The sequence below is a fragment of the Dama dama genome, chromosome 4 (genome assembly GCF_033118175.1).
Source record: "Dama dama isolate Ldn47 chromosome 4, ASM3311817v1, whole genome shotgun sequence".
NCBI classification, from domain to species: Eukaryota; Metazoa; Chordata; class Mammalia; order Artiodactyla; family Cervidae; genus Dama; species Dama dama.
In genome coordinates, this window is record NC_083684.1 from 68,740,403 (window position 1) to 68,752,173 (window position 11,771).

The following is an 11,771-nucleotide window of genomic DNA, read 5'->3' on the forward strand; positions in this document are numbered from 1 at the left end:
CTGCGTTTGCTCCACTGGGAGACCAGAGCCTGGACATGGTGAAGCCTCGGTGACTACAGGCTGAAAGAGGAAAAGCAGAGAGAGGCAGGGCGAGGCAGAAGGGGTGGGGAAATCGCCATCCCAGGAAGCCAAAATTCTCAACCGTCTGTTTTTCAGCGCTCGACCCCCGCCCCTTGGGACGAAAGAAGGGACTCCAGCGGCCCTGTTGATAAGATTTATTATTCTCCGCTCTGTACAAGCCGCGTCTGCCCCCCGCCCCCCACCCCCACAAACCAAGAGCACCCAGGCCCCCACCCTGTGCCCTCCCGAACCGCTCGCGCTCCGCTGTCCGGCCAGCTTGCCGGGGAAGGGGGGAGTGTCAGTCCAGACCCGGCTCCACCCAGCTCACCGGGGGGCTGAAGGCTGCTGGGGCAGGGGGGCTGGAGAGGGGTACACATCAGGGGTGGACGGAGGGTCGAGTTCAGTGTCCGATAGGAGGAGAAGGCCGGGGAGGTCCAGGTGGAGAGAGGCAGGCTAGGGTCTGCACGACATGGGCCTTGGGGGAGGAGGCTAGTCTGTCTATAGTTCGGAAGGATGGATGGGACGGCCGGCAAGAGAAGGTCCGCGCCCCCAAGGGGCGAGTCCGGGAAGGGACGTCTGATGGGAGTGGCGGAGGGGAGGCACACCCCCCGGTCAGGCGTCCTTCCCGGGCAACGGGCCGGCCCCTGCGCCCGGCCCTGCCAGGCCCTCGGCCTTGTGCGCCAGGCGGTGTTTCTTGAGGCCGTAGGTGTTGGCGAATCCCTCGCCGCAGGAGGAGCAGCGGAAAGGCCGGCCACCCTGGTGGGCCGCCAGGTGCTTCCGGAAGTAGCCGGGATCCTTGAAGGCCTTGAGGCAGGCAGGACAGCGGAGCTCGGGTCGTGGCGGCTCGTGCGCGCGCTGGTGGCGCAGCACGGAGCTCAGGTAGAAGAAGCCCTTGCCGCAGTGCTCACAGCGGTAGGCGCGCTCGCCCAGGTGCAGCCGCTGGTGCTCCAGCAGGTTGGAGCGGTAGCGGAAGGTCTTGCCGCAGGCGCCGCAGCGCAGGGGCCGCGCCACGGCGTGCAGCCGCCGGTGCTCCGCCAGGCTGGACGACTGCGCGAAGCGCTTGGCGCACACGCCGCACTTGAAGGCGCGCTCGCCCGTGTGCACCACGCGGTGCTGCCGCAGGTACCAGGAGCGCAGGAAGCCGCGGCCGCACACGCCGCAGCGGTAGGGCCGCTGCTCCGTGTGGCAGCGCTGGTGGCGCATGAGCAGGGCCGCCTCCCAGAAGCGCTTGCCGCACACCGGGCAGCGGAAGCCCCGCTTCTGCCGGTGGCTGCGCCGGTGCAGCAGCAGGTCGTAGGCGCCCGCGAAGCTCTGGCCGCACAGGCCGCAGCCCAGCGTCCGGCGCACCAGGTGCACGTACTTGTGGGTCACCAGGCCCAGGAAGTGCTTGAAGCTCTGGCCGCAGGTAGCACAGCTGAAGCGCTCGGGGCCCGCGCTGGCGCCCCCGCCGCCCCCGGCCGCCGCGGACCCGCCCGCGTCCTCGCCCCCGGACACCCCGGCCAGTGCCGCCACGGCCGCCCCCACCTCCCCGGCCAGCCCGTTGTCCAGCACGGTGGCTGCGTCGGTGCCGCCAGAGCCCTCCGGAGGCTGGGCGCCGCCGGACGCGGGCGGCAGCAGGCGCTCGGGGGCCGCCTGGTGCACCAGCTTGTGCCACATGAGGTTCTCGATGAAGCCGAAGGTCTTGCCACAGGCATCGCAGCCGTAGGGCTTCTCGGCCATGTGCGCCTCCTTGTGGCTCATGACGTGGAAGAGATCCGGGAAGTGCTCGCCGCAGTCCGAGCAGGCGTAGCTCAGCCCGTCCGCGGCGGCCCCGGACGCGGCCGAGCCGCTCGGGCCGGCCGCCCCCGCCGCGCCCTGGGCGGCGGGGAGGCCGGCGGCCCCGGCCAGGGCGCAGGGCAGCTGGAGCCGATGCACCTGTCGGTGGCGCGTGAGGCTCTGCGGGTAGCCGAAGACCTTGCCGCAGAGCTCGCACTTGTAGGGCCGCTCGCGGGTGTGCACCACGTGGTGCTTGCTCAGGTGGAAGGACTCGCGGAAGCGCTTCCCGCACACGGGGCACTGGTGCGGCTTCTCGCCCGTGTGGATGCGCTCATGCCGCTTCAGGGTCTCGCGGCGCCCGAAGCCACGCCCGCAAATGCCGCAGCAGAACGTCTTGCCGGGCGCGCCAGCGCCCGAGCCCCCGGCCCCTCCCGGGCCGGCCCCGCCGAGCAGCAGCGGGTGGGCGCCCAGCAGCGGGACGGGCACGGCGCCATACACCACCGCCGCGGCCGCCGCCGCCGCCGCCTTCTCGCCGTCGGAGGCCGGCGGGTCTGGGGGCAGCAGATAGGGCCCCGGCGGGAAGGCGGGCGCGTGCGGCGCGCCGGGGGCCGCCGCGTCCTTGGGCGCGTCAGGGGCGGCGGGCGGGCCGTGCGCCGCCTTGTGGCGCAGCAGGCTCTGCGGCGCCGAGTAGGACTTGCCGCACAGCTCGCAGGGGTAGGCGGGCCGCGGCCCGGGCGCGCCCGCGTGCGCCGCCTGGTGCTTGAGCAGGTAGGCGGCGTCGCGGAAGGCCTTGCCGCACACGCCGCACGGCAGGCGCAGCAGGTCGGACGAGTGCGTCTTCACGTGGCGCTTGAGGCTCTCGCGGCGGTTGAAGCTCTTGCTGCACACGGAGCACGAGAAGGGCTTCTCGCCTGTGTGTATGATCTGGTGCTGGTGCAGGTGGCTGGGCTTCTTGAACACCTTCCAGCACAGCGTGCAGGCGAACGGGCCGTCGCCGCCCCCCGCCGCCGCCGCCGCCGCCGCCCCCGCAGGAGGGGCCACCCCCACGCCCGCGCCCGCGGGGGCCGCGCTGCCGTCGGCGGGCACGGCCGGGGGCCCCGGGGGCGCCGAGGAGGGCGCGGCGGGCGCGGGCAGGCCCAGCGGAGGGAGCGGCGGCGGCGCTGGGGCGCCCGCGGCCGGCGGCACGTCCTTGTGGCAGCGGCGGTGGCGGATGAGGCTGGACACGTGGTTGTAGGTGCGGCCGCAGACGCCGCACTCGTAGGGCCGCTCGCCCGAGTGCACCAGCATGTGCTGCACCAGGTGCGAGGACTGCTTGAAGGACTTCTGGCACACGCCGCACGGGAAGCGCCGCTCCATCAGGTACTTGAGCCGCCGGAAGTAGCCTTTGTCGTCCTTGGCCGCGTCGCAGGCCGCTGACCCCGCCGCCGCCGCCGGGCCCGGCGGCGCCTGCGAGGCAGCGGGGAGTGGCCCGGGGGTCCCCGGGGGCGCGGCCAGCCCCGGCGCGGTCCCCGGCCCAGCGGCCGGCCCCCCACGCTTCAGGTTCCCGAACAGGTGCTGGTGGCCCGAGAGGTCCACGATGCCCCACTGCGGGGCCGGAAAGGCCGCGTCGAAGATCGGGGGCGGCGGCGCCCCGAAGGCGGGCGGCAGCGGCGGGTCAGGCTTCTTGGCCTGGGAGGACGACGACGAGGACGAGGAGGACGACGACGACGAGGAGGACGAGGAGGGGGCCTCGGCCTTGGGCTTGAAGCTGGCCTGGGGCGGGTAGTCGTACTGCGGCGGGGGCGGCTGCGGGGGCGGCTGCGGCGGGGGCCCGGGCGCGCAGGGTAGCGCGGCTACCGCCTTGGCGTGCTCCCCGTATAGCTCCATGGGCTCGAAGCGCTGGTGGTTGAGGAACTCCAGGAAATCAAAGGGGTAGCTTTGGAAGTGGACCCCGTCCTCGCCCCCCAGGCCGCCGCTCCCGCCGCCCCCGGCGCCGCTGCCCGCTGGGTTGGCCTCCATCCTGGGCAGCGGGGAGACGGGGGACCCTGCAGAGAGGAGAGCGGGGCTCAGGAGGCAGGGCCGCGCGGGGTCCCCCAGCTGAGGGCGCTGGAAGAACCACACGCACCGGCCGGGGCCCCCCCCCCAACTGTCCACCCTCACCCGTCTGTCTCTCTGTCCTTCCCCTGCACCGAGCGGTCTTCCCCCGGGCTCCACTGGCACGCTGACCTCTCCCACTCGGCCTGCCGCCTCCTGCCCCTGTCCTCTCTGGCCCTCATCTGCCTCCTCTTCCAGAGATTCCCCCTCTCCCTTCTTCCCGCGGTTCCCACACATCTCCATCCATCCCCAACACCGCCGGCACGCCTTGTTCTCAGACTCTGGTCTCGGGCCCCTGTGCAAACACTCCCAGGCCTCCAGCCTGGTTCCCCCAGGCCCTCTGCTCTGTAGCCACCACCACACAGGCACTAGCCCCAGCCCTGTGCTTCCAAACCCCTCAGGTTCTGCCTTTGCCAAAAGAACAGTTTCTATCAGAGTGGTTAAGAGGGTGGCCTGTGGAGCCACAATGCCTCGCCAGCCTCTGTGTGACCCTGGACAAGTTCCTGAACCTCCCCATCTACACTTGGAGGTGACAAATCATGTCCCTGTCTCCCAGGGCTGCTGGGAGGACCCGACAAACTACGGTGGGTCGGGTGGACACTCGGGGCCCTCTGGAGGGGATTCTCACCCTCACCCTCACTGCTGGTAGTAGGAACATAAAGTCAGGACAAACGGGGGAGGGGGCGCTGGGAGGAGGGCCGTGTGGGCAGGGGCGTTCCTCCACTACCATGTAGGAAGGAGACGCTGCCGGCCTGGGAGGAAAAACAAGCTACAGTAGGAAACACGCCGGGCCTGGGTTTAAGCCCCATCCCCGTCCTGACCTATGCTTGTAAAAGGGGCGCTGACCCCCAGGAGGGGGACTTAAGGGGGCTGGCGCAGGGTGGAAGGGAACACGCTGGCTGACAGGGCTCGCCCAGTCCCTGGAGCTACCTATACCTTCATGGGCATCACGCGCCTGGGAGGAGCCCGGTGGCAGGTGGTCTGGGAGCCGGGTTCCCGCCCTCGCCCGAGGGCGATTCCCGCCCCCCCCCCCACCCCCACCCAGCAGTCATTCTCTAAGCACCTCCTTTCCAGGACCTCTCCTTCCAGACTGCAGCTGGCCAGTGTCTGCCCCAACCTACAGTGTCCCCTGCAATTGATCTCAGCCTGACACCCACCAGGGGCCCCGGGAAACGCCTCCACTGAGCAGGTGGAGCGCCACGGGGAGAAGGGCCCGCTCGGTCAGGCGTGCCTCTTAGCCATCGTCCACCCTCCGCTGGGGCCCGGGCCCTGCGGCCAGCCCACCCCAGGGGTCAGTGGGCCCTTCCGCGCCATCTGCCCACCTGGCTGCATCTGTCCCCAGACAGGTGAAAGGTGAGTGCCTCCCCGACCCCTGCCCGGAGGTCAGTATTTTTAGCCTCCAGCTCCGGGTGTCCCTGGATGCGATTCAGCAGCCCATGCCCTTCACACTCGGCTGGTTAATCTGATCTCCGGAAGGACCAAAGGCGTGGCCGGGTGCTAGTGGAAGTCTGTGGGCAAAGCCAAATCCAGGAGGCAGTGCTGGAGTGGGCTGGCCAGGGCAGGGGGCGAGGGTAGGGAGCGCCCGGTGGGGGCGGGGCCCCGAGATGAAGGCCCACCCCACCCCAAGCGTACAGCTAAGGCTGCGGGTCGCTCCCCAAGGCCAGCACCCTTGGAATCCCCGCCATGACGCGCGCACACACAAGGTGGTTCCCCGAGGAGGAGGAAGGCAAGGGTGGAACTCAGGGGACAGGAGCCTTATTTTGGGGGCGCTCTCTGGGTTATGAGGGGTGTTTCTACATGGGGCCGGGTGGGAGGGGGGTTACCTTCCTGAACATATGGAGTGGTGAGGTGGTGCGGCTGCTCCCTCCTGCCTGGACCCTCGTCCCCAGACCTCACGCCCCCAGCCCTAACCCCCTTGAGGTCTCTGCTTCAGGTCAACGTCACCTCCAGGAGAGGGGACGCGCGTCCCTCGCCCCACCACTCACGCGCCCCTCATCCTGCCGCACTTTTTTCACCAAAGCCACTGCGGCCAACATACTGCGCATATTTCCTCTTGCTGTCTCTTTACTGTTGGGCCTCCTCGCCTTAAAGAGCGAAGACTTGGCCTGTGTGGCTTACCACTGGGCGCCCAGCACCTAGCACAGCGCCTGGCACAGCCTGGTTACTTGGTAAATTATTTGCTGAAATGGAATTAAACAGCACCCTCCCACATCACCAGCGGGAAATCAGATGGACAAAAATGGAAAAGTAACAAAAGTTAGGAGATGCAGCTAAAGCTGGGCCCAGAGGCAAACTTATAGCTATTGGTGTCTGCTGATATAAATTCATTGAATAAATAAAGGGATTCGACTGTGCTGACCAGAACTTACGGGGGCGGGCATTTAGCAGAGATGGAGCTGATATTGTCGAGGTGTGCCCAGGAGGACAAGTTCTGGTGGGAATGATGTGAAGAGGGCCTCCAGGGCAGGTGAGATGCCGAAGGACTGCGGCTGAGAGATGCAGGCAGTGGGGCTAAGGGACAAAACTGACTGGGCTCACAACTATTTCCACTGGGAAAGGAGCCACATTTCCTGTCTCCAAGGACCCGAGTCTTAAACTGCTGTCTTTCTAAGGGGAGATGTGTGGTGGATTTCATGCAGAGTGACCTGAGGGGGGGAGCCCCTCCCAAGGGGCAGGTGTCCCACAGAAACCGCAGTCACAGTCCTAAGGACTCGTGTTTGCTGTCTGATGGGTTTCACGTGGACCATCACCCTGATGCCTCCTAATGTCCTGTACATTACTGGATCCATTGCACAAGGAAGGAAACGGAGAAGTGGGAGGGGTCACTTCCCTAAGGAGGGGAAAGCAAGTATTGGATCCCAGGCCCCTGATGCCCAGACCTGTGGGCCCTGCTGGTGCAGTAAAGCTGCCTTGTGATGAGATTCTCCTCTGTAGTGACAACAGCAATGACACATAGTAACGGGGAGCCCTGGGTGAGTGCTTCCTACGTGGCAAGTACCCTTTTAAATCCTTCGTATGTGTTGACTCATTGAGTCTTCCCAATAACCCTAGAAGATGTTTCAGATTATTAACCCCATTTTACAGAGGAAGAGATTGAGGGCCCGAGAGGTCAATTAATCTCCTAAAGTCATACCACCAACAAGTGGCAGGGCCAGGAGTCGAAGGCCAGCGGTGAGGTTCAAGAGGACATGCTGTTATCCTCACAACATGCTGTCTTTATCTTTTTCTTTTTTTGTGGTAACACCTCATGGCTTGCAAGATCTTAGTTCCCTGACCAGGGCTGGAACCTGGTCCCCCTGCAGTGAAAGCATGGGGTCCTAACCACTAGACCACCATGGAATTTCCATGCTGTCTTTCAATATTTCTCTCCAAAATTAAAAAAAGCCTTCACTCCACTTTGTACTGGAAATACACTCTGCCCATTCACTTTGCTGCCACACGACCCCAGGACTAGCCACTGGCATTTACTCAATGCTAACCAGCACTGCACTGTTTTATGTGCCTTCTTTCAATCAAACAACAGACTCGCAAGAGCAGCACTACTGGGACTTCCCTGGTGATCCAGTGGTTAACAATCTGCCTTGCCATGCAGGGGAAGTGGGTTCAATCCCTGGTCGGGAAATAAAGATCACACACGCCGCAACTACTGAGCCCGCATGCCACAACTAAGACCCGACTGAGCCAAATAAATACAAAAAAAAAAGGAAAAAGATAAGCTTTATTATTGTTCTTACTTAGTAGACAGGAAGACTAAGACCAAACCATGTCACTGTTGCTCCTTTGCTCAAAACCTGCAGTGACATCTCAAAAGAGGTCAGAGAAGACCTCCACAGCCCCAGCTGCCTCCTGGCAGCTCTGGCCTCATGCTGGCTCCCATCGCTGCCCCAGGGCCTTTGCAGGGGCTGTTGCTTCTGCCTGGAAGGCTGGGACTCCCACACACACAGCTCTCTCACCCCCTCATCTCCTTCACGTCTTTGCTCAGACGCTGTCTTCTCAGCAAGGTGCTCCAAGACCACTGTGACCTGTCACCCCCAGCAACATTCCTGCTCACCCCAGCCTCCTTCGCCTCTCTCCTTTCCAGTCAGTGCATGCGTGTGTGCGTTTGTGACCCTGTGGACTGCAGTCCGCAGGGCTCCACGGGGATTCTCCAGGCAAGAATACTGGAGTGGGCTGCCATGCCCTCCAGTCAGTGCCACCAAGGTATGTTCTATTTGTTGCTGGACTGCCCCTCCAGGAGGTGGGCTCCAAGCAGGCAAGATTTTGTATCTGATTTGGTCACTTGTCAGCACTTAGAACAGGGCCTGCCTCAACAAACATGTAAAATGAGTGAATGAAAGAGGCTTGGGGAATAGGGAGTGGTCTGCTCAGAGATATGATAGCTAGTGAGCCAGGGTTCATGCCCTTAACCATTTCACTCCCGGGGGAGGGGAGCATTAAGGAGCCCCCCACCCCCTTACCCCGGGGGGGACTGCAGCTGTCCAGGAGAGGAGTCTACACACAGGTTTAACTTTTTGGTGCTGGGGGGACGGATCTCTTGAAAGAGGCCTTCCTGCCACCTCCTCTGACTCTGCTGTATTTCCTTCACACAAACATCTATATTTCGCTTTTTAATTGTCTGCCCCAGAGGTGGCATATGCACTCCACGAGGACAGGGGTTTTTGTCTGTTTTGTTTGCTGCATCCCCAGTGTGTAGCAGGTGTTCATTAAACAGTTGTTGAACAAAGGGAAAGAAGGAACAAATGAAGAATGCTCTGGGCTCCGCGGAGCTGACCAAGGCCAGGAGACTGGTCACAACGCCCTCACCTCTAGGGCCCTGTGAGATCACACCGTTTCCCTGCTCATCCTCCCTTCCACTCCTCTGCTCCAACCTCACTACCTCCCCTGCTGCCCCTCCCATCAGCACACTCACAGCAACCTCAGGGCCCCTGCCTGGAACAATTCACCCAGACCTTTCCATGGTGAGGCTGCCTGTGCTAATTCAGGTTTCACCTCTGAAGTAGCTCATAAGGCTCTCAGAAAAATCCAGAAAAACAGCACCGATCTTGTTTACTTGCTTTTGATCTGTCTCAACCAGACTGTAAAGACCGACAAAACAAAGACTGTATGGCTCTCTCCCCTTCACTGCGCGGTACACCCTGGACCTGGAACAGCAAGCGCATGTTCGTTCAGTGAAGAGTGAATGAATGAATGTCCAGGGGAAGAGGCGGCCGTTGCCCAGTGAAGCTGGGTCTTCCTTGGGGAGTCCAGGAGGAGGGGCGTGGGGAGAAGCTGCAGGTGAGGATGCGAGCTGTCAGGGCCAGGGGAAGAGCTTTGAGGGGAAAGCCTCACGTGGGGCGCCGTTCCCTGGGAGGACCCCAGACAGGCGCTGACCCCGAGGAGGGCGGGGTGGCGGTGTTTCAGGGGAGCCTGGGGCTAAACTGACAGCTATTCCTATCTGAAGGGGGGAGGATGTGAGTGTGCCAGTACAACTCTAGGGGGAGCTGTCTATGGAAGGGGGGAGTGAGGGTGTCGGTCATCGAAAGCAATATTCTCAAGGGGGATTATTGCGGGGGGGGGGGGGCAGAAAAGGAAAAAAGGTATTTTGGGCCGCTGATCAGAATGCAAAGTATTTTTACAGTAACGAAGGGGGCGTTGGGGAGGGGGGTGGTTAAGAGCTTTGGGGCTGTTGTGCGTGGACAGAGAAAATAGGGATCTGCTATAAAATACTAATATCACACTCTTGCGAAGCAACCTACAAGAATACCAAAGGGAGGGTTCACGGACAGCTGCTCCGCACGGGGACGGGCAATGCCGATGGCATTTGGGGGGCTGTCCTGCAGGAAGCAAAAACGGGGGGACTATGTAGAAAGGGAACCTATGAGAAAGCCTTAGTGGGGGGCCCTGGCAGCAGCTGAGGGATCGCCACGAGTGAGCGCGTTCTGGTAGCTGTCCTGCACGGGGGGCGGTAATGGGGCGCTATCCGGAGTAGTCTTCTGGGGGAGAAGTCATGGAGGGGGCCCCCCAGCGAGGGCCGGGCGCGAGAAGCACTGATAGGAACGCTCTGGGAACCAAGGCGGGCCAGGGCGGGACCCCCCGCCCACGCTGCCCCCGGGCCCCCGGGCCACGCGCCCCGTCACTCACCGGCGCCGGGGTCTCCGCCGGGAGGAAGCTGAGGAGGCGGAGGAGGCGCCGCCGCTCCGGGGAGACCCGAGGGCCCGACCGGAAGTGCCGCCCCCTCCCCCTCCCCGGCAGCCCCGCGCCGCCCGCCTGCCCGCCCGTCCGGAAGCGGAAATCGCGCCCGTCTCCGAGGCGCCGGCGTGGAGGAGCGGAAGGGGGAGGCGGCGGCAGAGACAGGGAAGGGGAAATGCGCCTGCTCGCGGGATCTGGGGCCGCGGGGACCGGGGAAGCCGGCTCCGCTTCCGGTGGGCGAGCGGAGCGCAGTGCGCCTGCGTCCTGTGCCCCCGCCCCTTCCTAGGGCACCGCCCACACGCCCCGGGCCCTCGTTAAGCCACGCCCCTTATGCAAAATAACACATAAGCCCCGCCCCATCCACGACGGCGCCTCTTTCGGAGCTTAATTATCATAGTCCCCGCCCACCGCCTCAGAACCCACCCTCCTCGACCCGCCCCTAGAAGTCTACCCCGTACTTCCCCGTCTCAAAGGCCCGGACTCTCTGGAAGCCCACCTCTCCCTCGTAACCCCGGCCTCTCGGAGCTTCTGGGGCCGAGCCACGCCCCTGCGCGTGAGCCACGCCCTTTCCGCTCACAGTATTTAAGCCCCCGCCTCTCTCACCGCTTTCACGCTCAATTGTTTCCCACTTGCAAAGCATTTCCTGAAGTCAGGGGGTCTGAAAGTGTGACTTTAATACCTGCAGCGGCGGCGCCACAGGAAATTAGAACTGTAAATTCCCAGGCCCCTTACCCTAGATTCCCTGAATCACAGACCCTGGGGGTAGGCCTAGGGACCTGCGTTTTAAAATGCTTCAGGTGGAGTTGGAACTGCAGGGGCCCCGAGGAACCAAGTCGGCAGCCGGGCAGCGGGCGGCAGATTCTTTCTAGGGGCTATAAAAAAAAAAAAAAAAAAAAAAATGCTTCAGGTGATTCTGACGCAGGCTGAAGTTTCGAACCACATAGCTTCACGACATTTTACACGGCCCCTCACGTATACTCGCTCTAAGCCTCGCCTCTAACTCAGCCCCACCTCAAGCAGCTAAGCCCGAGTCTCTCCAGCCCTTCCTCCTAAGCTCTGCTTTCCTCTGGGACTCTCTTTCGGTACTCCTCTCTTAAGGACCCCCTTCTCTCCCCTCGGCCTGCAGAGCAGTTATATCCACCGCTCAGCATCCTCACAGCTCAAATCCTACCTGTCCCAACACCTTGCTCTCCTGCAGTTTCCCCTTGAAGCCCCTCCCGTCAGATAAGTCCCCTATCCATTCCATCTTAACTCTCTCAATTTCTGCCCACCAACCCGCCCACTCGTTTAAGCCCCTCCCGGTCCTCAGCCCCCTTATCCTAGGCCCCGCCCACAGCCTTCACCTAACTGCGCAGCGTCCTGAGCTCTGCCGGTCCAAGTCACTCCTTATCTACTTAAGCCTACCAAAGTGGTCAGTCCAGCACGCAACCCTTAATTTTGTTTCTCTGCAAACAGCGCCAGAACAAAGAGATGGGCCAAAGTGGTGGCTATACGATTTCCAGGAATCTGGTTAGAATGACGCAGGCGACAGGGACCCGGGGTCACGTTTGCACGAAAGGTCCTATGTTTTACTTGAGTGGACATTTAGGGGGGAGTGCTTTGGGGTCCGCTGGAGATGGGAGTGGCGGCAGAGGCTTCTCTCAATCCAGTCTTTAGCGCCAAGCTAATGAAGCGCATGGCATGGGGGTGGGGCAGCGGCGGAAGGACACGGGAAG

At 63.0% G+C, this 11,771-nt stretch overlaps 1 protein-coding gene across 5 annotated transcripts; it reads right to left on the bottom strand.

Annotated features, from left to right (window-relative positions):
- Nucleotides 1–264: 264 nt before the first annotated feature.
- On the bottom strand, nt 265–11,672 carry ZNF865 (zinc finger protein 865). 5 transcript variants are annotated; one of them, XM_061140244.1, is made up of 3 exons: nt 11,400–11,672; nt 10,789–10,928; nt 265–3,839 (listed from the first exon to the last, which is right to left on the bottom strand). In XM_061140244.1, the coding sequence occupies exon 3, from the start codon at nt 3,811–3,813 to the stop codon at nt 673–675; it is 3,141 nt and encodes a 1,046-aa protein (XP_060996227.1). In that variant the 5' UTR covers nt 3,814–3,839; nt 10,789–10,928; nt 11,400–11,672; the 3' UTR covers nt 265–672. The 5 variants fall into 5 exon arrangements, with proteins under 5 accessions (XP_060996227.1, XP_060996229.1, XP_060996228.1 ...); XM_061140246.1 differs by lacking the exons at nt 10,789–10,928; nt 11,400–11,672 and adding an exon at nt 10,553–10,583; XM_061140245.1 differs by lacking the exons at nt 10,789–10,928; nt 11,400–11,672 and adding an exon at nt 10,009–10,099.
- Nucleotides 11,673–11,771: the final 99 nt, after the last annotated feature.